This window comes from Gorilla gorilla, chromosome 5 (genome assembly GCF_029281585.2).
Source record: "Gorilla gorilla gorilla isolate KB3781 chromosome 5, NHGRI_mGorGor1-v2.1_pri, whole genome shotgun sequence".
NCBI classification, from domain to species: domain Eukaryota; kingdom Metazoa; phylum Chordata; class Mammalia; order Primates; family Hominidae; genus Gorilla; species Gorilla gorilla.
The window spans coordinates 136,313,030-136,340,977 of record NC_073229.2 but is presented as its reverse complement, the minus strand read 5'-3'; the positions used below and the strand labels follow the sequence as shown (position 1 = coordinate 136,340,977).

The window sequence follows — 27,948 nt, the reverse complement described above, 5'->3', positions numbered from 1 at the left end:
GGTGTGCACATTGACTATTTTCAAAACACATTTTTCTGCAGACAAAATTGTCAGAAAGAGAAAACCAATACGCCCTAAGAAAGATACAAATCAACAATGCTGAGAACACAATGAAAAGCCTTCTGTCTGACGTAGAGGAATTAGTTGAAAAGGTACGTATGTATGTATTCAGTTTCTGGGACAGCCTTCAAAGAAAGGATTTAGCTGATATGAGGCTGGCTGGTCACAAACGACTGAGGCTTAACACAGCCCAGAAAAAATGCAGTGACCCATGTGCCTTAAAATAAATCAAGACCAGACCTGTGGAGAAAGTTAACATACTCAGTCTCTACCGTCTCTTCTCGTTTTGATTGGTTTTCTTGAAAAGCTATGTTTGTGGAGAATTTTCTATGTATTTGCAGTGGGTTGATACGGTTGATTTGTTTAATTAGGATGGTCATTCAGATGTTTGCCAAGGCATGTTATGACTAAGAGCTACAGAGCATCCAGAATTAAAATTTATTATATAGAATATAAAATTTAAATATTGGTTAAAGTATACATTAAATGATAAATGGAAAGAAAGGGAATTGTCCTGAGAAAGCAATTTCGCTCTTTGGCAGGGAAAAAACCACCTTCAACCATCACTTTATACCACAGACTAAAATAAATTAGCCCGTTTAAAGAGTTGAGTATAAATCTCAAATCCACAAGAAAATAGAACAAACTACTTATTAAATCTTCAAAGGGAATAACAGAACACTTAAATACAATATAAAGAATTTCAATAAAAAGATTTGACAAGATAAAATTTCAAATATCCAATAAAACAACTAAATAAACAAAAAAGACAACTAGACAGAGAAAAATATTGAGAAAAATACAACTTGTAAAAGCTGTCAGGAATTAACAGGAAAAACATTAAAACATGAGCAGAGTCAATGTGAAAGGCTATTCAACGCACTCTGCAACAGCCTAATGGAAAAACATCCATCCATGTGCTATACTAATTTTACAAACTAAGTCACGAGGCACCATATTTAGCATATTAGAATGTTTAACACAGTTTTGTTTTTTTTTCTAATGATATTCCACCAGTACTGGCCAGAATACTTCAGAATTGCCGCTTTCCGAAACTGGTAGTTGACATTATAAACAATTCTCATGTTCAACAAAAATTTTAAAAAAATAAAATAACAATAGTATTCTCTTTTGACCTTGTACCCCAAACCCTTTAAGAGATTATCATGAAAATTGTGTCCCTAGTTCCCCGGCAATGGCACATATTAATCCAACCACTAGTGCTTGAAGAGCAGTGAAATCTCTTAATAGTAAAGGAAATACCAAGAAATAAATCTTTGTGGAAACTCATTGTTACTTCATGTTGGTATCAGATATGGTTGAAACTTGCTAAAAGTATCTTAATTCTTTTTTCTTTTTTTTTTTTTTTTGAGATGGAGTCTCGTTTTGTTGCCCAGGCTGGAGTGCAGTGGCATGATCTCGGCTTACTGCAGCCTCCGCCTCCCGGGTTCCAGTGATTCTCCTGCCTCAGCCTCCTGGGTAGCTGGGATTACAGGCACACACCACCATGCCTGGCTCATTTTTCTATTTTTAGTAAAGACAGGGTTTCACCATTTTAGCCAGGCTGGTCTCAAACTCTTGACCTCAGGTGATCAGCTCACCTCAGCCTCCCAAAGTGCTAGGATTACAGGCATGAACCACCACGCCCAGCCTTAATTCTTTCTTGAGGAAAGAATTTTCAAGAAAACATCTGAGGAAATGTTTTCACCAAGATTGGCTCCTCCCACAGCCCAGGCAGAGTTCCTGATCCTTTTGTTGTACAATTTCCCCACTTCTAATGTAAGCTAAATGCAGGCTTTCGTGGAGAGGAAATAATGTACGCTTGAAAGTTAACATCACAGTAGAAAAGGCTCCCGGACAAGAAGGGCAGACCATCAACACAGGAGGTTGATGATAAAGCTACTAGGAACTTTCACCCGGCTGTTTCCATCTATTTTTATTGAATATAATGTTCTGACCACAGTCCTGATGGTGCAAAAACCTGCTGAAACATTTCAAAACAAATGCCCAGGGCTGGTCTTAATGACTTTTTAAGCATTCTTCAAGCCCTTGCTCTAGAAAAGTCCATGATTGATTCTTAGATTTAAGGAAAGCTGTGTCTTAGAAAGCCTTCTATCAAGAAAGTAACTAATATTTGGCTTTAAATAGAGTAAAGGAGTTCATTGTGTATACCCAGAGTGATAAAAATCAGTAATATTGCCCCTTGAACTTGATAAGTAATACCACTTTTTGCAAATTACCTGCCACATGGATTTCATGTGACCCAAATCTCACAAGTTACATCCACCTAGCTACAGGTTTTGTCTGAACTTCCCTTTCTAAATTCTCCAGCCTTCTACTGGGAAGTCCTACAGCCCTTTCCCACCACTTATGTCTGGGATTCCCCTAAAGGTTGCCCATCCATCTGTGTTCATAAATACCCAGCGCTCAAAAGATGCTCACTTTTGCTGCTGCTGATCTTGTCTGCAATGAAAATTCCAAAGATCATGCCAAGATTCTACTTTTCCATGCTCCCAGAGCCTCTGTGCTCAAGGTCAGAGTGTCACTGGGCTACAAGCAGAGGTGAGATGTGGTCCTCTCCCAATCTCAGTGCTGCCCCTCACCATCTGGATCTTGAAGGTCCACTGCAGAGCCCAGAGTTACAAAGCACAGTCTCCAAGGGCGGCTCAGGAGGTACTGCACCATCTCCTCCACTTCTACTCCTTGAACCACAGCAGAAGCTACCTGAATGACAACTCATGCAGAGAGACCCACAGGACTAAAAGGAAAGTAGGCTATCTCCAAGCATCAAAAGCATCTGAACCTCATCTCTGGTCCTGCCAAAAAGGCAGGAGAAAATTAAGTAGAGTTGGCCCTCTGTATTCATAGATTCAATCATGGCTTAAAAATATTTGGAAAAATTCCACAAAGTTCCAAAACGCAAAATACAAATTTACCATATGCTGAGTATTACTTTGAATCCATATAAACGAAGTGATGTATAGGCATTGCATTAGGTATTAGAGGTAATTTAGATATAATATATATGGGGGGATGTGCATAGGTTATAGTATTGCAAATACTACACCATTCTATGTAAGAAACTTGAACAACCATGAATTTTGGTATCTGTGGGGTCCTGGAACCAATCTCCCATGGATGCTGAGGGACAACTGTTTACATTTCTATTCCAGAAGCATTATTGAACATCTGTATATAATAGTTATTTATTTATTTATGTATTTTCTGACGGAGTCTCGCTCTGTCATCTAGGCTGGAGCGCAGTGGCGCAATCTCGGCCACTGCAACCTCTGCCTCCTGGGTTCAAGCAATTCTCCTGCCTCAGCCTCCTGAGTAGCTGGGATTACAGGCATGTGCCACCATGTCTGGCTACTTTTTGTATTTTTAGTAGAGATGGGGTTTCACCATGTTGGTCAGGTTGGTCTCAAATTCCTGACCTCGTGATCCACCCGCCTCGGCCTCCCAAAGTGCTGGAATTACAGGTGTGAGCCACCGCGCCCGGCCTGTATATAACAGTTAGTGTGCTAGGTGCTAGGTATCCTGAAATATAATAAGGCCCTGCTTTCAAGATGCTTCAGTCTAGCAGGGAAACAGATATGTAAAAACATAATTATGATACAGCATTTAATAAGAGAAACATGGTACAGGCTAAACGGTAACTCTAAGGAAGAAATAGTGAAATATTTTGGCAGGGGTACACTAGGAAAGGCTTCTCAGAGAAGGTGAGTATTGGCCTGTATATTGAGAATGAGTAGGAGTTTATCAGATACTCCCAAGCAAGGGTTAAGTACTATGAGAACAGATAGATGTGAAGCAACGTGCTATGTTCTTGGGACTGGAACTGTGGCCTTGTGGAAGATTCATTGTAAGGCAGAGAGAGGAGGAGATAATGCTGAAGAAGCTGTCAGAGGCCCAATTGTGAAGAACCTTCCCAAACACGCTCGTGAACATGGGGACTTCAGCCTGTGGACTCTGGAAGTCATTCAGGTATTTACCCAGAACAATGAGCTGATTAGATTTGCACTTTAGAAACGTCCCTCTGCAGTGTGGATGATAGACTACCCAGTGAAGACTGACAATAGGGGCACTGCTTAGGAGACCGCCACAGTGGTCTAGAGAAGAGAGCAGTGGGTTGCTGTCTTGCCTTCATTTGAAAAGAATTTGCACAGAACAAGGATTAACTGAGACCATGGTCATGAAAAAGAGGAAGAGAGGCCAGAGTGGCAGGTGGAATGAAACAGACTTGGTGACCAGTTGGAGGTGAGAAATAGCAAAGAGAGAAGCTCCATCCTGAGATGTGGATGACTAAGACTACGAACACGAATGGATTACTCTGGACATTTTAAAAGTGAAATATCTGTGATGGTACAGAGGGCAGATAGAGATGTGAATCTGCAATTCAGAGGGTAATCAGGGCTGGAAAGGAATTTAGAGGTCATTAATGTTTAGGAGGTAGGCAGAAGTAGATATTACTGTACAAATTCTGAAGTAGCACACCAATATTCCTACTATTGGTTTGTCCAGGACTGTTGATGTTTATGCTTGTGTCCCAGAATAATTACTAAAAGTTCTCCCTTTCATGTGCAAAAATGCCCCAGGTTGAACCATAAAATATATGATCACCCTAGATATTGGTTATCATCCTCACGTCATCTACCTTTTATGTACTATATTACCAAGACATCCTTGCCACTTTTATGTCAAATATGTACAAGAAGAATTTTCTGTTGAGATGAGCAAATGAATAATACATTTGTAATGTAAACCACCAACTAGTTTACAGTTGCAAGGTAATTTTTTAATTTCAGCTTTTCTTAAACCGAGGCGCACCTGTTTTCCCACGTGCCTATATCATTATTTTCCTTCCACAGGCAAAGTTACAGGAAAAATAAACATTCATATAAGCCATCACTATAGGTTCGATTCAGTAATCTTACAATGTAAAGGAATAGATGTTCCTCTTTGCCACTGATCCAGTCATATATACAGTATATCAATATCTATATATCTCTATCTACCTGTATCTTAGCGCCCTCTGGCGTTTGTCAAAAAGAAGAGGTTTTCTTATAGGCATGACATTTTTCAGCTGTCTCTCATCACTTCAACTGAAGTTTCCATATCAAAAAATAATAAGTTTAATGACACAGGAATAACAATAGAGCTTTACTCTGAAGTATCAAGCCAAAGTAAAAACTAGGGGTGTTGTGCTTTGCAAATATAACTTAAACTGGATCAAAGATCAACTCATTAAAAATTCTTAAGATTTTAAATGCTTGTGTCCGTATTTTTTAAAAGCAGGGAGGAGTAATATTAAGATTTATTATAGTTTCTGCATATTTAATTTTAAAATGACCACAAATACTGTTTTCTGGAAAGCACTGGAACAAGCCAAGAAGAAGACTGGAATTGCAGGAAGGAGTATAATGACTCAGAAGACAGTGTCCATTCAGAGAGCCCACAGTTTATGAAGGGACTGATGACCACATTGCCGCTGCACAGTGGGCTCCATGACTACAGGAGCCTTGCTCTGTAGGGAGGGGATTACCCTTCTCCAATAAAAAGCCTCTGGGCATGTGTTTGTTATAATACCATTTCTGCATTCTCTTCCTTGACCATCTGAGGGGGCCACTTGCTTGGGTTATTCCTGGAGAGTGTAAAAAGGTTCCTGGTAAAATCATGGCATAATCCTCTGGGTAGAACACTGGATGAAAGGAGAGAAGTTTAAAACAACCACTTCCCTATCCTCAGGAAACTCTGTATAATGGGTCTACCAGCGCTCTGTGTGGCAGATCACCCCACAGCTCCTTCACGTATTGTAGCAGTTTTTAAAGAGCTGAGCCAAAAAAGCAACAGACAAGGCAAGTGGGCATTCGACCAAATGCCAGACTAAAGAACTTCTCTTCCTCTTAAATATAACCCATAGATCAGTCTTTCAAATCCCAAAAGTAAGTACATGTCGCCCATGCTGTGCATACAGGGTGGTGTCCTAGCCTTGAATCATTTCTGTGCTCTTAGATCACATTCTGTCCTTAACCACGCACACAAAAACACACACATACACACAGACGCCCACACAAACCCTTTCTTCAGAGGCCACATTTGAGTTGGGCATTATTTTTGACAAATACTGTGTGAGATCTCTGAAACAGAATCTCCCAAGTTGAGAGAATGGAATCAGCTTCTCGGAGAAGAGCTCCATTCACGCTGAGCCAAATCTGCTTGAACAGTTATTTGTACACAAGTGCCATCAATGTTGATGGGAATTTGGAATGAAGCACTGAAAACAGCATGTTAGCCCAGTGAGAATAATCCTTGAAATCTCTGTGGTAATTCAATTTCAGCCAGTTGGACCACCCAGGAGCCACTGGAAGCATGGTGCATTTCAAGGTCTGCCTATTTTTTCAACAATTTTCTCTTTGAAACTTTAAGCTCTTCAGTCAGCACAATGTCAAAATGATCAGCAGACATGGGCAATTTTCTAGTCCAGCAACTTGAGATACAGTAAAAATTCGAAGAATAAATTACATATGAAAGGCAGTTGGTTGGGACTGAACTGTGACTGATGATATAGGAATAGCACCAGATTTTATAGCATTCTGTCATTCTAAAACTGGCCATCAAGTGAAGTAACTTCGGAATGGAAAACCAAACATTGTATGCCCTAACTGATATGTGGGAGCTAAGCTATGAGGACGCAGAGGCATAAGAATGATACAATGGACTTTGGGGACTTGCAGGGAAGAGTGGAGTGGGGAGGGATAAAAGACTACAAATATGGTGCAGTGTATACTGCTCGGGTGATGGGTGCACCAAAGTCTCACAAATCACCACTAAAGAACTTATGTAACCAAATACCACCTATACCCCAATAACTTACGGAAAAATTAAAAATTGTTTTAAAAGTAAAACTGGCCATCATATTACCTTTCATGCATTATTTTTGGGATGATTTCATGTGTTATAGAACTTTCACATGCCAGGAAGATTTATATTTAGGAAATACACTATGCCCACCCACCCCTATCTGTGCTTATACAACATTCTTTTCTCATACATTTAATCTAGGCTTTATATGGATTATTTGTAGGAAAATCAAGCCTCCAGAAAAGGGCAACTTGTTCAGAAGGAAAGCATGGACACCATTAACCACGCAAGTCAGCTGGTAGAGCAAGCCCATGATATGAGGGATAAAATCCAAGGTAAATATATTCTCTTCTGGTTCAGTTTAATATCAAGGAAACACTTATGTTATTAACATCAGTAGGCATAATGGCTACTGTTAAGTGTCTGCTGTGTGCCAGGAACTTGTTGGTACAGTATTATAGGTTTAAACTTGTACAAGGTCTTCATTTCAAGTTTGTTTATCTGGAATTTCTGAGCACTCATCCCTACTTACTATCTGTTGATGTTCAAGAATCAATGTATAAAATCATTCCCTTTTTTAGGCATTTCACAGAATAACCTTCTGACAGAGGAGATTGCATGCTATGGTGTCTCTAAAATGCAAGAGTTGAGTAGGAGTCACAGATTTTTCTCAGTTATTTGCAGAGAAAACATTGCCTTTAGAATGCCAGTAAACTATCAGTTGACCCAAATCATCACAAGCTGTTTCTATGATGGGCTTTCCCAAAGGCCAATCAGGCAACATGCTTGGGCCCCAACCCAGAAGAAAAGGAAGGAGCGGGGCTGTGGGAGATTTCTTTGTCCTAAAGCATTGTGAATGATTGTACCTTCCCTCTTGGAGGTTTGCTTAATTTGTGCTCTCACTTCCAATAAATGCAAGATAATCTTGAAGACTATTTTAATAGTGCACTAATAGTTGGCCTTCAATTTACCAGCAGAAAACAGCAGATTTCATCTGTTATAGGATAAAGAAGATTTCCTTGGGTGAGAGTTTGCTAAGATCCAGTATCTGCATTTCCATAGTTTTTATTATACTATATATTAAGGGCTGGATGACAACACCAAGTGCATCCCAGGGCACAGTGGCAATAAAGGGACCCACAGTGGAAGATTCATGTCTTTATACTGGGGCATATTGCATGCAAAGGGATACATAAAAGCAAGATTAATCATTTGTCATGTTTCCTTTGATGTCTATTATAAACAATAAAAGCAAATGACATGCAATCCAAACACTCCTCACTCACATCCTCTCTCATGCCTCATATTTTTGAGTTTCCTGACAAAATATTCTTTTTCTATAGCATTTTAGAGTTACTATTGATTTGTTCAAAAAGTAAGATTGAACCTAGAAGATAACATGACCTTATCCAACTAAGAAATAAATGCCTCTTTAGGCAGCAAATGCCAGGACCCTAGTAAGCCATTCAGAGAAAATAATTCACCTTTGCTATTATAACCCATGTTTTGATTCAAAAGTGTTTCATTTGCAAAGGATCTGAACCCTCTTATTTGATCCTTTAAGCATGGGAAAAGATGAAAAAATGCAAAGGAAATGTAAATGGGAAACAATAACTTCTAACAGCTTTTAAATTTTTTAAATAATGTGTGAATCATCTCCAAAAACCAAAGGCAAAAATACTATTGTCTGTATTTCCCTTTTCTAATCTATACTGCAAGTAGCTAAACTAAAACAGGCCAAAATTATAAATATAAGACTTGCACCAAAATGCCAAGGAATTCAGCATCACAAGTGCTAGAGCTGAGGAAAAAAGATTTACATTTAGTTTATTTCACAGGTTAATATTTTAGACTTTACTTGAGGAGTGGATGTTTAATCCCTTTATATAATTCTGGAATGCTGTAAGACACCAATTATATGTCATTCCTTATTCCCAACCATCTCTAAAATAACCGCTGGTGACCTTCAAGCTATTATCCACATAAAATACAACCCCTTATCCTGGTATGATTTATGTGACACCAATGTTTGTTTACCCATCTTGTCTGGTCAACCACATAGATCATAGTAAACCACAGACACGCAATTTCATTTATGCCAGCAAGATAAAATGCTTCCTTTTGGAGCTGCAGTAGAACAAGGTGACAATTACATACCTTCCTTCTCATCATATGTAGTAGGAATGAGGGATTCAAAGAAGTATTTCAGTCTGCTAATATTTAGACAGGTCACCTAATCCCTTTGAGCCTCAGTGGTCCCTCCAGTTCTAAAATTCTCCACCTGACTTATGGAAGTGGGGTGAAAATGACCTAGAGTAGTCACGCTCTAGAAGGCAGACAGCAACTGCCAAAAAATAACTATTAATGAGCAAAAGCTCACATCATATTATAACAAACTCTCATTTTGTATTTAGCCTGTGAAATAATTTGAAAGACTCATTTGGACAGCTATCAATATGCTCTTATTTTGGCTTAAAGCTTTGATCAAATCTTTGTCTAAAATACAATTAATAACTCCACACATTAATCATCTCACCCATGACAGGAGTGATCTCTGAGCATTTTCTCTAAGTTAAGTACGTTATATAAAAGGCTGATCAAAGACTGTAATTTGGATGCCTTGAATATCAAGTTACAATATTTAACGCTAACTATTAGCATTCTCAAATCACTGTGGAAACCAGATGAGGATGAGAGCAGAGCAGGCTTTGCATTAGCCAGTTCCCATTCTGAAGACCCCGCATGGGAAGCAGAGAAGAGTGGTTTCCTCGTGTCTTTCTCCTTCGTGGAATAGATGATGAGCTTCCATGCTCGCTGGGATTCACAGCATGAACACTAGCATGCTGATTTTGAATGAGTCTCTCTTTCCATTTCAGGATCAGCCCTGCCCTTTGCCCACAGCCCTTGCTCCCTTGCATTTCTAGTGCCTGGTCATCTTTCCCTGCTGCCTTGTTTCACCATGTTCTTTCTTTCAGAGATCAACAACAAGATGCTCTATTATGGGGAAGAGCATGAACTTAGCCCCAAGGAAATCTCTGAGAAGCTGGTGTTGGCCCAGAAGATGCTTGAAGAGATTAGAAGCCGTCAACCATTTTTCACCCAACGGGAGCTCGTGGATGAGGAGGCAGATGAGGCTTACGAACGTAGGTGTATTCCTCTCATAGCTGACCCAGCACATGTTTGCCCTCTTTGTGGGTCCAATAGCAGACATTAAACCTAGGGCAACATATAATCAAAGCAACCAATTTCCAGTGTTCAGAACTATTTAGAATCTACATGTGGCCACAGGGAATCATTCAGGACAACTTGACTTTATAACCAAGATTTTTAGATTCAGGCCCAATTCTGAGCCCCTGAGAAACAGCTGAGATGCCACAAGGAATCTATAGCAGTTGGTGAAAAACGTATAAAACAGTAGAAGGAAGGCTAAAGGAAACCAATTCCCAGAACTACATTTAAAGAAATTTTATTGAGAAGGCAGGAATGCTACAAGCCCAGAAACATTCATGTTGTGAAGACCATGAATGACTTTAATATCTTTTAGCCTCCAGTGGAAATTTAACATTTCCTTCAGCAATGAGTGTAGGCACCAAACCACAGTAGTATTATTGAATCTATCACTTGATCACTGTATCGGTTATCAATTACTATTATAACAAGGCCCAGGCCGGGCGTGGTGGCTCATGCCTGTAATCCCAGCACTTTGGGAGGCCAAGGTGGGTGGATCACAAGGTCAGGAGTTCGAAACCAGCCTGGCCAGTGTGGTGAAACCCCATCTCTACTAAAAATACAAAAAATAGCTCGGCGTGGTGGCACGTGCCTGTAGTCCCAGCTACTAGGGAGGCTGAGGCAGGAGAATCGCTTGAACCCGGGAGGCGGAGGTTGCAGTGAGCCGAGATTGCACACTGCACTCCAGCCTGGTGACAGAGTGAGACTCTGTCCCCAAACAAAACAAAACAAAAACCACCCCAAATGTATTCATTTAAAACAATAACCATTTATTGCTCATGCTTTCATGGGTTGGCAATTCAGGCTGGATTCAACCTGGACAGCTCATCTCTGCTCCATGTGACACGTATTGGTTGAGCTCACTCAGATGTCTGGGGCTGGCTGGGAAGGCTGGGCCTCTCCCTCCATGTGGGGTCTTAACTCAACAAGGCTAGTCCAGGTTGTTCACATAACGGCAGCTTTAAGAGAGCAAGAATGAAAAGCACACGGTCTCTTAAGCCTAGGCTTGGAGCTCAGCAATGTCATATCCATTTTACTGATCAAGACCAGCCCAGACTCAAGGAGTAGAGAGATAGACTCCACTCTTGATTGGAAGAGCTGCAAACAATTGGTTTAATCTACATAATCAATGGAAGAAATCACAGATTTGCATATTATATTTTAGCTGCTGCTGATATCTCATGACACTATTTAAATTCACCAATAACTCAAAATTATGGTAACTATTAGATCCACCTTTAGATCTTGTTAGTTAAGGGATTAGTAAAGAAGCATATACATTATTATATTGCATTTGGTTTTTAAATATATTAGTCTCCTTTTAATTTCTATATATTTTATTGTATGCATTTTAGAACACACTCTAAGAAGCAGTCTGAAGGCTTCATTAGATTACAAAGGGACTAATGACACAAAAAGGGATAAAGGGCAGTAGGTCGTTTTCCTACAACTGTCACTATCAACTTCTGCTAACAATTATTGTGGATACTGTAGAAAGACATTACTGACATACAGGTTTATTATGGTGGCAAATATGTAAAGTCTTAGAAACAGTAAGAACCAAAGAAGAATCTCAGGCCCCAGTTCTGAGTCAGACTCAGAAAGGCTAGAGCTCAGATGTCAGTCAATGCCAGATGTTTCCAAGCTTGTCACCTCCTGTGGAATTTAACAAGACTTCCCTGGAGAAGTGAGACCAATCACGTCTCCCACTCGGCCTCCTTCCACCTAGAATGCATCTTCCAACACTTTCTATACTCAGCCAGGAACTTTTGTGTTCTGCTTACAGTGATGGAAGAAAATCTCAACAAGACAAGCTAATATTCCCTGAAGAACACAGAAATTAACATATTCAGCATATTCAACACATGTGCCTTTGAGCAGAGAATAAAAGACACATGCAAAGTTTAAGAATATCATGTCATTGCCATTTAATCTTTTTTCCACCAAAATCATGGTTTGGATTTGACCCAGTGGAGCTAACTAAAAACAGTTGCCTAGAGAAACTACAGAAAATGAGTGGTTATGAACATCATTTTGCCTTATTACCGACAAGATAAGTTTGGTTATTTTTAATAGTAAAAACCATACTATACCCAAGTCCCCTTTACACAGTAAAATTATTAATAATCTGGATAATAATAAGCATAGTATAATGACATGGTTTTCACAAAAAGCACAACCTCTGTGGGAAAACTAATCAAACCCTTCTTTCAACTGACAGTTATCCAGGGACTCCCAAACCCTAAAAAGTAGCATTTTTTACTTCAAATCTAAAAGGTGGAGCTAATTTTGTGAACAATAGCTTCAATCTCCATTGCTAAAGAAGGCATGGCCTGAGAATTTTGCAACTTTGCAAAATGCTGGGAGGAATGGAAGCGAACAGGAGAAAGCCACACTGAGCCTTTATCTCCATTTCTTCCCAGTACTGAGCCAGGCTGAGAGCTGGCAGCGGCTGCACAATGAGACCCGCACTCTGTTTCCTGTCGTCCTGGAGCAGCTGGATGACTACAACGCTAAGTTGTCAGATCTCCAGGAAGCACTTGACCAGGCCCTTAACCATGTCAGGGATGCCGAAGACACGAACAGGGCCACAGCAGCCAGGCAGCGGGACCATGAGGTACAGCGAACACTCACCATCAATGCATTTCAGCGTCAGCAGTGTGATGGTACACCAAGAAGGGGCTGTTGATATAAATTTTTTTAAAATATTGGTATAGTTAAATACTTATATTTTAAAATATTGGTGTGTTTTTTGCTGCTATAAATTACTAACTTGTGTGTTCCTAAAATCAAGTTGAAACTAGGATAATTGTCTAGTTCTTGCTTTGATAAGAACGCAGTAGTTCTGATGCTTGTGTCCATGTGTATGGATCTGTTGTTCTTGCAAGTGGGTAAGCAATGCATAGCTTTTTTTATACTGAGAGCACTAGAAGGCCAAAGCATCTCAAAACCATGTGTTCTGGGTATGCATAATCTTTGGAAAGGCACGATAAGCAAATCTCACAGTCTGGCTCGTCAGCAGCTGCAGGGATAAGAAGACTAATTGCCAAGGCCATGCAAATGCAAAGAGGAAGGTGAGGAGGATTCCCAGATGTGATCATAGCTTGCAAAGATGGTCATCTCATGGGGCCAGAATTTGTGCATGCCCACACCTACAGAGCTGAGAACTGGTAGTGGTCATGTGTCCGCTTCAAGCAATGCATGTATTCACAGCCGCCAGCATCAAGAGGGGCCATCTTTTGATAGGATGACACATGCATGTTCAAACATATTTTAAAAGATTAGGGAGAAAAGAATACTGTGAACAAATAGAAACCAATTATGAGCAAATTCACGAATTCAGTTATGTACTATTGTGGCTGGCAAAAGCCACTTAAACTAGGCTCTCTGGACTGATTTTCAGCCATCATTACCCCTCACTAAGAATTCTTGTAAAATTTCTTCCATAAAAGTTAATTACACTCATCACCACTATTTTCTAGTGGGAGCAAACCCCTAGCCAATATTTTTTAGAATAATACGGTTGGGATAACATTTTTTTTTTGCTAAATGAATGCATGATTATCTTATACAATAAAAGTATAACACAAAATACTGTTTTAAGATAGTCGCTGGGACTCGCCTTACCCTTGAAGTGTCCCCCTTTCCCTCCTCCACATCCAGTCAACCACAGGTTCCTCCCAGGTTTACTATCTGACATGTTTTAGCTCTCTTCCTTCTTTTCCATTCCTCTACAACTTCTCTAGTTCTGGCTTTCATTGTTTCTCAACCAAAACAGTCTCCCCTTCTCTCTCCTCCATTCTTGCGTCCTTCCAAGCCATCCTCTCCACCCTGCCAGAGCAGCTCACCTTAGTCACTGTCTGACTGCAACTGTGTGTGCTTATCAATCCTCATTTCTCCTCATCACCTATAACAGTGCTTTTGACGCTGCAACTTGTGAGCCATTTCGCGGGTTAGAAAATAAGTTTCATGGGTTGTAACCAGTAGTTTTAAAAAAAAAAAAGAGAGAGACAGATAAAAGGAAATGAAATCAAGGGAATAGAAAATATCAAAGTACACATATATAGTAAGGTGTGGTTTCATCACGGTTCTGCCTTATATATGTGTACCAGGTTGCAACGTATAATTCTCTGTTAACCTCTGAAAGACACTATCCTGTGGACAGCCTACGCTCTTTCATGTGGCATTCAGGACTCCCTCTGATCTGACTCTACCAGCCTCCTCAGCCTCCCCTCTTACTGTCCTCTGCCTCACACATTAGGTTCAGGCAATATCACACAACCAGTAATCTCACCTGCCTGGAACGGAGACCGCTTTTTCTTTTCTACTCATCTGGCTAACCTCACTCATCTTTCAAGTCTTACCTCAGGCATTACTTCCTCCAGGAGCCCTACCCTATACTCCAATCCTGTAACATGTCTTGCACAGCTCTGTTTCTGAACTGTGATCATCTGCTAATGAATCTGTCTTCCCCACTGAACTCAGGGCTCCAAAAAGTAAGGGAATCTGTCTTCTTTGTCTTTGAATCATGGAGCATTTAGCACAATGCCTGACACAAAGTAACAACTCAGTAAAAACTGTGGTGATGTAATGAAAACCTTAAGGACTTTCCAATTTGGGGATCCTGTAGTTTTGTCAGATTGTGCCCAAGTTTATTGAAGATGCATTTTCAGTGCTAAGTAATAAGTGATTCTTATCCTGAAAGATTTAAGCCCATACCCCTAGCCTGCAGGATAACACTATTCTACTCCCAAAGAAGATTAAGAGCATTTAAGTAAGAGAGAAACAACACTGCAACCTCATGCAACAATTCCCAGGGTTCACCAGTGAAGACCTAGAACTATGTTCAGTACTTCAAGCCCTGAAATGAGAAGTGGACCTGCCAACCCAGACCAGTCCTGGTAGGACGAGGGCAAGCAATGGCCTGCAGGAGACCCCAGCCAGACCACAGCTGTGCCCTTAGCCACAGGGAGTAATGTTTATTGCTGAGAAAAAAGCAAGAGCTATTATTAGTACTACCGACAGTGATAAACTGTATTTGGTTCTCATTTTAGATTGTGAGTTCTCGATCTCAGCCAAGTGCTTTGTCTTCTACATAGCCTTGTGCTAGAGAACACATATGTTGTGTGTTAACATGTTCCATTCTCTTCTGATTTATTTTTAGGAATAGATCTTACCTCCAAAAGTCCTTTGTAAATTTTATAATCAGGAAGGGGAGCACACAGTCAATGAACTGAGAACCAAAGTATCTGCATAGGCACAAACCAGCCGATTTGCTGGTGGTTGGTAAATGTCAGGGTGTGTGCAGAACACAGTGGACTTTGTAAATGTAACAAGCAAGAGGACAGTGTTGCCTATATGAAGAGACTTCAGTTCTAAAAGTGAATGAATGCCAGAATAGCTTTTAAATAAACTTATACAGATTTTTTTAAACTTCATGCATATGGCTACCCAAAATTTGGCATTTTTGATTCAGACAGATGGTAGTGCTCATTTTAACTTTACCAAAGAAACCCTTCTACTGCGTACAAATGAACAGCATGAGCAAGATTTCAGGAAGGGAACAGCATAGCGTTGAGGAATTTGAAAGCCCTGCTCCACCTCGGTTCTCCTTCCTCTTCCTGACCTTTGGATCTGGCATTAGTCACAGTTGCACCCCTTTTGCCCCCATCTCTTCCCTCAGTGACTTCACCCAATCTCACTGCTTCAGTCCTTAAAAGTGATTTATTTGTGGGTCTGCATCCTTATTCAAAACTGAGCCCCACAGCACAACTTTCATATTTGTGTCTGTCTGCAGGAATAGCCACGTGGATTAGCCTTGCTATTACCTGCTGAAAACCAACACCTTTTTTCCTCCAATTTCCTTTCCTATTTTCTCATTCTTTCTCATTCTTGTCCAGGGTTCTCCTCTCCCCTCCAAGTCCCCAGGGTCTATGTCAGCCCCTCCTGCTCTGGGTTCTCCAGTGATTTCTCCATTCCTTTGTGTCTCACTTGTGGATATTTAGGTCTGCCCCCTGCCTAGGGTCCCAGCTTCTCTCCCCTTGAGATTACTGCCAGATTCGATTTCAAGGTATCTCTAAATGTATAGAAACTATGTAACCAACCTTCATCAAATGCCTTCAATGGCTTCCTACTTAAGAAAGGTAAATTCTTCAGCCACCCATGGTCTGAGTCCACCTACTGTTGCAGTGAATTTCTTGACTTTCCTACAAACTCTGCCTCTTAGCCACTGGAGACCATGCACATTTTCTTCTTATTGCCTTTGCTCATGGTGTGTCCTTTGCGCATCTCTCTCATCCATGAGTACTTCTGTCTAGCCTTTAAGCCAGGTTAAGTGTCTCCCTCCGTAGAGTGCCTCGCCTACTCCTTCGAGTCCAGTGGTTCCTGCAGTCTCATATCCTTTTGAGAATTCAGTGAAAACTATGGAATATGCAGGCACACAGACACACACACAGACACACATGCACACACACACACATACATATCCCTGCCATGAGAAAAATGTGCACTTGTTCGCATGTATAAGATTGACAGGCAAGTTCAGGTAGTCCACCTTAACCCTGGGTTAAGAACGCTGGCTCGGTGGCTCATGCCTGTAATCCCTGCACTTTGGGAGGCCAAGGCAGGTGTATCACCTGAGGTCAGGAGTTCAAGATCAGCCCAGTCAACATGGTGAAACCCTGTCTCTACTAAAAATACAAAAATTAGCTGGGCATGGTGGTGGGCACCTGTAATACCAGCTACTTGGGAGGCTGAGACAGGAGAATTGCTTGAATCCGGGAGGCAGCGGTTGCAGTGAGCTAAGATTGCGCCATTGCACTCTAGCCTGAGTGACAAGAGTGAAACTCCACCTCAAAAAAAAAAAAAAAGAACACTAGCTGCCAGAAGGAGTCCTTCCTTCCTCTCTACTGGTGCAGCCGTTGGTTGTATCACTGGAATGATCACCAGGCTTCATCACACTAAGCATATATTCTTCTATGTTCCTGTCTAGGAGTCACTCCTTTTTTTTTTTTTGAGGCGGAGTCTCGCTCTGTTGCCCAGGCTGGAGTGCAGTGGCGCGATCTCAGCTCACTGCAAGCTCTGCCTCCCGGGTTCACGCCATTCTCCTGTCTCGGCCTCCCGAGTAGCTGGGACTACAGGCACCCGCCACCACACCCGGCTAATTTTTTGTATTTTTAGTAGAGATGGGGTTTCACCGTGTTAGCCAGGATGGTCTCCATCTCCTGACCTTGTGATCTGCCCGCCTCGGCCTCCCAAAGTGCTGGGATTACAGGCGTGAGCCACCGCACCTGGTGGAGTCACTCTTGATTGCTGAATGCATAACTCGTGTGTGTGTGTGTGTGTGTGTGTGTGATGGTATGCATCTAGTCTAACCCCATTAGACCGTGAGCATCCAAAGGCAGCACTCCGGCCTTGTGCAAATTGTATCTTCCTAGCACCAAACACCATAACTTGCATTTGTTACATCTGTTGATGAACAGATGGGTGGACAAATGCTTGGAGCACTGTCAGGTAATACAGATTTGATTTATGTACACTGGTTCTTCATGATCACAAATACTCTTATTTATTTCATATTAACTTGGACTTCTAAATTACTAAACACTACTTTCACCACTCTTTTGCATACTTTTGCAAAATATCATGAAATTTTAATTCCTTCCAACAAAATTTAAAATCCAATGTTTTATTTATAGTCTTTCCTACGACAAATAGATTTGAATGGATCTGACCTTACTGGAATTTGACTCTGTGTTTTAGAAAACAAACTTAAGTGGGTTTGTTGTTGTTGTTTTGAGACACAGTCTTACTCTGTCACCCAGGCTGGAGTACAGTGGCACAATCTTAGCTCACCACAACCTCCACCTCCCGGGTTCAAGCAATTCTGTTGCCTCAGCCTCCCAAGTAGCTGGGATTACAGGCATGTGCCACCACACCCGGCCCAAATTTAATTGTTTTAATTTTACATTTCACTATTACACCTACAGCATGGGCTAGAAAAGAATAATCCCCAAATTTCAGTTATCATACAAAACCAAAAAAGTACCCACAGAGCTTAATCATTTTGACATGTACCAACAGTAGCCATACAACTAGCAATTACATTATTTTGTCATCTTACCTCTATCTCCAAAGGGTAACAGAATGATTAAAATCTTATCAGATGAACATGAGATTGTATAGTTTAAAAGTAAGTAAAATACTCCTTCAAAAGCACTGTTTAGGGATTATTATATACCCAAGCTTTACCTTCCCAGGACTGTTTTTTGTTGTTTTTGTTGTTGTTGTTGTTGTTGTTTTTGACCATGGAACTTTTTCTATTTTTTTGCATATGTAATATGCACAATGAAGCATGCTGAAGAGTGACAATTGTGTCGTTTTCATAATTATCAGTTTTCAACATTTTACTTTGTTCAAGTTGACCACTTTTCTGTGGAAATATCTTTATTTGTTTCAAAGCTAATTTTATTCATTTCTGTCTAATGCTATATATGGTAAGTGGGAGAAACTCATTAAGTTGAAGCATATTGTTTTTCATCTACTGCAAATAAGCTTATATACAGTGCTATTAGCACACAGCTTTGAAGTTTGTCTCTGACTTCAGGGTGTTAGCAGTGTTCTCCCGCAGTCACCCAGAGAGAACTTACAGAAGGGGTAAAGAACACTGTAAAAGGAAAACAGTTCTGTGAGAGGTAAATAATACCAACCTTTTTTCAACTCCCTTCTTTTACATACTTTAATACAATATTTTACAGTATTGCTTTTGCTGTATAACTCCCAGTCTTTGTAAAGATAAGAATAATTGATCTCAGATAGTCACACTGTATTAGGCTTGATGGATATTCAGGGGAAATTGATTCTTTAAAAATGTTCTTGCATTGAGAGGATGTTCAAATGTGATTCTTTTCTGTCTCTAGACCTACACCTACCCCATAACAACAAATCTGGAGAAGATGGGTTCCATTCTTCCTTTTCTCCAAGTCAGGAAAGACTGCAGGGACTAAGAAAGGACATTAAGATGAACTTAAAAAGTTTTAAAGTATTTCCTTCTCTATCTAGGCTTCTATAATTATTTCTATGATATTCTAGATTACACTATAATGTATATTTCAACTCTGACTTGTTACTATTTCTAAGGTAACTTCAACTCATTTTTCACTCAAATTGTAAAATGAGTCTTTTACTTTTCCCTCCTAAAGTTTCTATGTTTCTTTCAAACTCTAAACTCATTGGAAGCCCCATAATATTTCTTCAGAATCACAATGTCCCTGCCTCTAGAACTTAAAAGTGAAGGTAGAAATTAAAGTACTCATCAAGACATGTATTAGTATTTACTTTCCCTTCTCAAAACATCTGAGCATTTACAATAAAGAGCTCTGAGAGGTATGAAGCAAGATTAAAATTTGATGCTTTAATAGTAGGGCCATTTTTAATTTTTAAAAGGACATTAATTAAGATTATTTTTGTATATTCTCTGTTCCTGTCCAAATGGGCTGTTTGTGTCAGGCCCAAGGCTGGCACATAATAAATACTTTTTGAATTAATTCATATTCCAGTCACTGCAAATATAGAGCCTGTGTTCAATCCTTTCTCCATAGTCCTCTTTTATATTCTGGGAAAAAGAGACAAATGCCCTTTCTAAGGCGCTAGCTCTCTTTGAAATGACAGTGTTATAATAATCCTCCGTGCATCTAATCTCCCAAGATTCTTACTGTTGTTATCTCCGTGTTATAAATGAGAAAGAAGCATCAAACAGGTAGCATTCCCCAAAGGCACACAGCAAGGATGGAGCTGGGATATGAACCCAGATTTGTCTGAGTCCAAAGAGAGCAAGTTGACATTTACTGCTGTCCCCAACGCTTTCCCTAAAGACATATTCACTTCACTCTCCCTTACTCTTCCTTCCTGCAGAAACAACAGGAAAGAGTGAGGGAACAAATGGAAGTGGTGAACATGTCTCTGAGCACATCTGCGGACTCTCTCACAACACCTCGTCTAACTCTTTCAGAACTTGATGACATAATAAAGGTAAGGACGCACGTGACTTGTTCAGGTTTGTATTTCCGGCAGGTTACAACAGCAGCTCAGTGTCACAGAATAATAATAAATTCATATCTAACCAGTGAGCAGGCATTATAAAGATCAGATGACTGAATGTTTTAGTTTCTTGCACTGTACGATGGCCACCAGCCACATATGACTACTTAAATTTAAATTACTTAAAATTAAATAAAATTAAAATTTTAATTCTTCAGTCACATTAGCCACTTTTCAAGTCCTCAGCAGCCACATAGCTAGCAGCTACTATATTCAGTGGCACAAGCATTGTGCAGAAACAGGCATTGTGCCACTGAATACAGTGGAACTTCTTGCAGAGAGTTCTATTGAAAATGCTGCTCTCGATCCATCCTACTCACTCTTCACTCATAAAGTTGTGTTTGATAAATCTGGCATTCAAAATCAATAAAAGTCACATTTTGTAAAAGTAGAAAATTTCCAATAAAATGCAGTGAACCGAACTATCATGAAATTACTCTTAGTTCATTTTTATTAACCTTTCGAAAGATATCACTTTAAGGTCATTTGATTGTCCTTTGACTATTTCAGCACCAAACTGTCTTTCTCTCCAAACTGACTCCCATCACTCTCCTTGGTGACAGCAAAATCCATATGGATGAAGTCACCGACTCTCTGACCTCCAGCTCCTTGAACTTGCCCTTTCCAACAAGCTTATCCTCCAGTCCACCTCTGTTTTCCCACCTATGGCCATACCCAGATCTTGTCCTCAGTAACAGTACCTCCTCCCAAACCCTAGTTTCAAGTACCTCCCTCCCAGAGCACCATCTCCTATCTCACTTACTCTAGAATGCCCACTCCAGTAATTCTCTGGCCACATGGAGACCTCCCTGCCTTTTTTACCCTACCCCTCTCATGTCCTTTCTTCCCTCCTTAAGCAGCTCAAATTATCAAATATAATCATTCTTTCAAAATACCTTTAACTACTCTGTTGTACCTACCTGAGATTTCTGACTCATCCCCAGCACCATGGCCATACCAGAGCAGCTGCATGCGACTGGTGGGAACCCACTTCCCATGCTATCAGTTCTGCCTGGTGACTTGGCTTCCTGCTTTCTGAAAAATTAGAAACAAAGAGAAGAGAACTCCCTTCATCCTTCCTCCCCAGATCCGCCGGCCCGCCTGCATCTGCGCCCACATCTCTGCCTCCCCTCCGTTGTAAGCATTCCTTCTCCTGCCCGACCCCTCCCTGTGCTCCGAACCCCATCCTTCCTCACCTTGAAAACAGGTTGCAGGGTTTCACTCCTCAAGTTATGCCCTTTCTTCTGAATCATCCCGTTCTCATTCTTTACTTAATCATTACCATCAGCATACAAACGTGCTGTACTATCTCCTATCTTTTAAATATCAAAAAGAAAAAAAGCCCTGTAAAAAAATCTTTTATAAAGCTTGCATCCCCTCTAACTTCTGCCCTACCATTCTGCTCAGCTTCACAGCAAAATGTCTCGAGTGACTTATCATTGCTGTTCCTACCTCCCAGACTCCCACTGTCCCCTATACTCGGCCGTTTCTGAAGGGGGTTCCATCCCCTTCACTGAGACTGTTCCTGTCCAGGTCACCAGCGACCCGCCTGTAGCCAAAACCGGGATCGCCTGTCTCTCCCGGGCTTTCTCAGCCCTCCCTCCTCTAAACACCAGGTGGCGCCCTTGTCCTGGCTGCTCTGGTACCGCTCACGGCCTCTACTCTGGCTAGCGGTTTCTTCCCAGCCCCCTTTGCTAGCCTCGCCTCTGCACACCCTCTAAGTGGTCAATATTTTAGGCTCTGCAGGCCACGTACAACCACTGTCTCTTATTTTTTCTGGTTTTTGTTTGTTTTTAATTTTTTTTTACAACCGCTTAAATATGTAAGATATATTCTCAGCTCAACAGGCTTTGGTTTGGTGCAAGTGGCTCACGCCTCTAATCCCAGCACTCTGGGAGGCCAAGGTGGGGGAAAATGCTTGAACCCAGGAGTTCAAGACCAGCCTGGGCAACATAGTGAGACCCCCTCTCTACAAAAAAAGAAATTTTTTTTTTAAAATAGCTAGGCGTGGTGGTGCATGCCTACAGTCCCAGCTGCTCAGGAGGCTGAGATGGGAGGATCACTTGAGCCCGGGAAGTGCAGGCTGCAGTGAGCCGTGATGGTGCCTCTGCACTCCAGCCTGGGTGACAAGGTGAGACCCTGTCTCAAAAAAAAAAAAAAAAGATTTGAGCTGCACTTGACACTGGGCCGTGTTGATCTCTGCTCTGGATAATGAATGGCTCAGTGCTTGGTCCTAGGCCTTCTTTTCTACCTATACTCTCTCCCTAGCTGATCTCATTGACTCCCTTGGCTTTAAAGAACAATTACACACCGATGAATACACAATTATACCTCCAGCTATGACACCTCCACGGAGTTCCAAACTCCTATATCCGAGTGCTTACTTGACATTTTCAAGTCAGAACTCAGTACGATTGTAATAAAGTCACAGTCTCATCTACGATGTATTAATAATAGACATATCAAACTTGACGTGTCTTAAATAAAACCCACTCCTTCCCCAGTCTTCCCCATCTCAATAAATGGCACAACCCAATTGCTCAAATCAAAACTCCAGAGTCACTACTGCTTTCTCCTTTCTCCTTATCTCTAAAATGAATCTTGATTTCTTTCTTTCTTTTTATTTTATTTTATTCATTTATTTATTTTTTTTTTTTGAGACGTGGCTTCATCCTTGTTGCCCAGGCTGGAGTGCAATGGAGTGATCTCGGCTCACTGCAACCTCTGCCTCCTGGGTTCAAGCAATTCTCCTGCCTCAGCCTCCCAAGTAGCTGGGATTACAGGCATCCACCACCATGCCCGGCTAATTTTTTGTATTTTTAGTAGAGATGGATTTTCACCATGTTGGCCAGGCTGGTCTCGAACTCCTGACCTCAGATGATCCACCTGCCTTGGCATCCCAGAGTGCTGGGATTACAGGCGTGAGCCACCACACCAGGCCTTGAATCTTGATTTCTGACCACTTTCCTTGTCTCTACTGCTGCTTTTTGGTCCAAGTCACCTCATCTACAGTTTTAATTGCCACCAGAGCCTCCTAGCTGATCCAACTGTCTCCACTCTTGTCCTTCAAGACATACTCTTTATGCAGCAGCAGAACAACCCTTTAAAAACATAACCAACATTATTTCTACTATAGACACTCATCAGTGGCACTTAAAGTAAGAAACAAGCTCATTTTGTCATGGCCCATGAGACCCTATATGACCCAGCTCAGACCCACTTTTCTGACCACATACCCAACTCTCTTCTCACTCACTGCACTCCAGCCCATCAAACTCCTCTCTGTTTTTCAAATATACCATACTTATTTCCTGCCTCAGGATTTCTGCACCTGCTGCCCTCAGATCTTCAAATGGCTGGTGTCCTTATGACCCTGACATCCAAACGAACCCCTTACCCCACTCACTCCTCATCCCACCCCACCTGTCATATGTTATTCAAAATGTCTTTTACTCCCTGAAATTAGCTTGTTTGCTTGTTTGATCACTCGTTTGTTATCTGTATCTCTCCCACTAAACTGTAAATTCCTTGAAAGTGGAGACTGTGTTCAAAGGTATTCTACCTCCTAAAAGAGCTCCTGGTCCGTAATGAGCACACAGGGAATATTTGTTGATGGAACGAATGAGTAAAAGTGATGTGTCCATGGTCTATTTTCCACTTATACAATTAAAAACATTTTTTTCAAAGTATTGTTCCCCAGATGACCAACCAAAATGGCTAGAGGTTTAATACTGCCTCCATAAAAGTAAACCCTTTGTACTACAAACCCTTTGTGCTGCATTCTGGGATTACAAAAATAAGTTAAACTCAGTTCCTGCCTCCTAGGATTGTATGATGTGATGAGTTAAATAATCACTTAAAATTATTACAATCATTTGACACATGAATGAATAATAAAAACACATGGCAACACTTAACTCATCCTGAGGAGGTTAGGGATGGCCTCAAAAAAGAAATGATATTTGAGCTGAATTTGAAAGGAGGAGTAGAGCTTTCCAGGTAGATAAGACAGAAAATAAAGGAAAATTATTCCAGAAAGGGAAAATATATGCAGAGATAAGAGACCAGAAAAAATTGTGGAGCATTAAAACAACAACCAGTTGGTCAAGATTAGACCATGGGATATAGCAGGTTGGGGGTCATGAGAATTGATGAAATTGGTGAGAGAAGAGCGGTCAGCTGATGATGTCATGCTTAGAAATTGGACTCATTCCTGCAAAGCAACTGGCTGATTCTGAGAAGGGAAATAACATGGTCAGATTTTCTTAACAGGAAGATTACCTTTCCTGCAAGATAGTGGAGAATGGATTAGAATACTCAAAGACTGCCCTCAGAGAAAGAAGTGAGATCACTCAGGGGAGAGGAAAGGGCTGGGAGTCAAACGCCAAGTTTCACGGTCTCTTTCCTGGTCAGGGAAAGAGGAGACCCAGGAGATAGCATAGTCACAGAAGCTAGGAAAAGAAAAGAGTTTTAAGCAAAGACAGCGACCAACACTGTAGCAAACCACAGATGGGTCCAGTAAATAACGATGGGAAAATGTCAAGTGGATCTGGCGATTTGGGGCCAGGTGTTGGTGATCTTGGCAAGAAACATTTCTGTAAAGTGCACTGTGTCAAAGCAAGAGAAAAAGCTAGAAGGGAGCCTAAAGTGAACGAATAAGGTTTTTTGTTTGTTTGTTTGTTTGTTTTGTTTTTTGATGGGAGATACTTGAGCATGTTTATGTCTGAGAAGAGTCAGTAGCTAGAAAGCAAGAATGAATAACGGGGTTACCAAGACAATGTGGCAGCATGCTTTATACAGAAAATGAACACTTTTCCTCTTAAAATTGGGGAGAAATTTTTGTGTAGGTGTAGCTATAAATACATCTATGGAGTTTGCGGGGAAGGGCTGGGGGCTGGTTGAAAAAGCTGGGGAAATACCTGTTCATTGGTTTTGGAGTCTCTGAGGGAGTTAACCAATAAATAGTGCCCCTTTCCAGAACCCAAGTTCTAAACAGGTGGAAACATAAATAAATAGTAAATACAGAGACCAAGGAGGTTGCCTTATTTCTGAAGCAGCTAAGCAGCAGGCATGGCTTTAGGTCTCTTAGCCAAGTGGGGTAGCTGACATTCAGTCCCAGTATTAGGCAGCTGTGCCCACCCAGACAGGCAACACCGTAAGGCTTAGATGGGGGTTCTGCCCAGAATAGTTTTAACATGGAGGAACACAGGAAAACTCAGACTTTCTGCTGGCAGCTTGCTCCCAGGACGAAGAAGGGTGGAGTTGAGCAGAGCCTATAGAGATTCTTCCCAAATTTACCCACAAAATCAACCACTCCCCTCTCATAGGAGTAGAGTGAGGAAAGGGGTAGAGAGGTCTGGAGTTTCACTCACTGTGCTCCCTGCATATAGAGGAGACATCAGAAGTGTGGAAGAAGTGTCCCCCACTAGCAGTTTATGACCTCCAAATAAAAAAGAAAATAAAGTGATCTGTTTACAATCAGATGGGGGTGGGTGAAGGAAGTGTTGGCTTAGGAATCATGACAGTGTTTAGAATCACTATTTGGGTGACTAGGAGAACAAATCTCTTTGCAGCATTGAGGGGCCAGCCAAGGCTGAAACTCACTGGTTTGCAGGAACATCCGTCTACACAGTTGCACGATCTTTAAGCAAAATTGTAGGTCTGTGGTTGGATGAAAAACCAAGAGAGCCTGTGTTACAAGGTGATTTTCAGGAAGCAGTCAGTCACCTGAAAGGTAACTGAAAGGTCAGATGAAAACTGAATGACGTCCATTAGATTTAGTAACTTAGATGTAATTAAGTTAACTTCTCTTTTGGTAGAGTAATGGAGTAGAAATCAGACAGGACTAGGTCAAAATAGGAAATATAAAGTGAGGGAAAATAGAGACAACATATATAAACAACTTCCATTTTTTGAAATATGTTGCTATGAAGAGAGCAGAAAAGTATTGTAGTAACATTAGGGACATGTGTGGATAATTGAAGGTTTTAGTTTAGTTTAGCTTTTAGGTCTGAAATGGTAGAGCATTTCTGGGTTGTGAATGCTAGCTAGGGAAGCAATCAATACAGAAGAAAGAGCTGGCAATGCGGGATAAATAGACATATACTTACAGTATTTTAGACTTATGTGGTCCTGCACTGAAATTTACCGACCTTCATAATAAGAAAGAACAGAGATTATCTTTTAGTGCCTAGGAAAAATGTTTTAAGTTCTTGTAAATTCAATGTATTTATTAAAATTTTTTTTTCTTTAGAATGCATCAGGGATTTATGCAGAAATAGATGGAGCCAAAAGTGAACTACAAGTAAAACTATCTAACCTAAGTAACCTCAGCCATGATTTAGTCCAAGAAGCTATTGACCATGCACAGGACCTTCAACAAGAAGCTAATGAATTGAGCAGGTAATATCCTGGTTTTAGAAATGCAAATATCTACATGGGGTGAATAAAATATTACTATTCAATTCCATATGTCAGAACTACTGGGATACAATTTTACCAGGTTGATTAAGGTTGGGTATGCTTATGTGTTGATATGTTGGTTGGTTGGTTGGTTGGTTGGTTGGTTGGTTGGTTGGTTGGTTGGTTGGTCCATCTGAGAGTCCATCATTGTTCATTGCAATTGTTTGGGGGAGCTGGTCTTTTTTATTTAAAAAAAAATCTGTCATATTAAAGGCCTGTGTTCCGGGAAGAGGGGGGTGTCTGTTCCACAGTTTTTAGTAGGATGACCAAAGACGTTTTGGTTAGGGGCATAAATGCTGTATAAAACATTATCAAATAAATCAGATCCCTTTAGAAGGTCTAATTCTAACATTACCTATTTATTTCATAGACAGCATTATCTTTCCACACCCAAGTGTCTTAAGTAAAGCTGGTCGGGAATTGGCAATATAACTGACTTCTGATAAATACTCCACAGTGCCCAGCAGGAACTATTTGATTTCAACACCTGTTAAGAGAAAATCAATTGGCAATTTTCCTCCCAGCACCTAGAATAGAATCACACACCTCTTGGACACTCAATTAATGTTAACTGAAAAGTACTGAAAGATCAGAATTGAATTCATGACCCTGAAATAATAGGCAAATAATGAGATCATTATAGAGAAAGACTAGGAAAAAAGGACCAGTAAAGGTCATTAATAAAATAAGAACCAATATTAACTTCTGTTCAAAATATAAATCACCTTCTTATTCTTGATTGCCAAAATTTTCAAACACTCTTCCAAATCTCCTACGAAGAGAGAAAAAAAGAAAGAGAGAGGTCATATAAAATCTTGGTGTGTCAGTTGGTGAGACAGTGCCATATCCCGCTCGGTATCATGGCCCTAGAAAAATGAGCTTTTGATGAAGGCAATAAAATGGAGCTTAGAAAAAGCACTATTTTGATAATATACTATATTAGCAGAATGTTGTTTTTGAGATCCATCTTATGGCTCTCTTCATTATTCTTTTGTCATTTTGTACATACATCCCATTCATTGGGATTCCAAAATATAACTTCTGTGTATAATGCCACTCTGCAACAGTGTTCCAGCATGATTCTAAGACAGTTACTACATGCTTTACATGAAACATGATCCAAAATATCAATCACCCTCAAGTCCTTTTGCATTTAGAATATTTCTGACTATATATTCATGAAAGCATTTCAACTTAGAGACATCTTCATTCAAAAGGTGAATATCCTTCCACATC

At 40.6% G+C, this 27,948-nt stretch overlaps 2 protein-coding genes across 7 annotated transcripts in view; one reads left to right on the top strand and one right to left on the bottom strand.

The window, feature by feature from the left end:
- Window positions 1–27,948, top strand: part of LAMA4 (laminin subunit alpha 4) — a 189,690-nt gene that overhangs the window by 113,454 nt on the left and 48,288 nt on the right. For all 6 annotated transcript variants that reach the window (XM_055391543.2, XM_055391544.2, XM_055391545.2 and 3 more), the window contains exons 9-14: window positions 42–152; window positions 7,148–7,259; window positions 9,900–10,067; window positions 12,576–12,769; window positions 20,065–20,181; window positions 26,504–26,652. In XM_055391543.2, the coding sequence (XP_055247518.1) occupies window positions 42–152; window positions 7,148–7,259; window positions 9,900–10,067; window positions 12,576–12,769; window positions 20,065–20,181; window positions 26,504–26,652 (851 nt within the window). The remainder of the gene's footprint in view (window positions 1–41; window positions 153–7,147; window positions 7,260–9,899; window positions 10,068–12,575; window positions 12,770–20,064; window positions 20,182–26,503; window positions 26,653–27,948) is intronic.
- FAM229B (family with sequence similarity 229 member B) overlaps window positions 18,862–27,948 on the bottom strand; it is a 79,750-nt gene continuing 70,663 nt past the window's right edge. The window contains exons 8-14 of the transcript XR_010134340.1: window positions 27,438–27,484; window positions 27,068–27,199; window positions 26,361–26,402; window positions 25,855–25,911; window positions 21,447–21,566; window positions 21,171–21,285; window positions 18,862–19,153 (exon numbers count right to left, since the gene is read on the bottom strand). The gene's annotated coding sequence lies outside the window, so the exon portion shown is untranslated. The remainder of the gene's footprint in view (window positions 19,154–21,170; window positions 21,286–21,446; window positions 21,567–25,854; window positions 25,912–26,360; window positions 26,403–27,067; window positions 27,200–27,437; window positions 27,485–27,948) is intronic.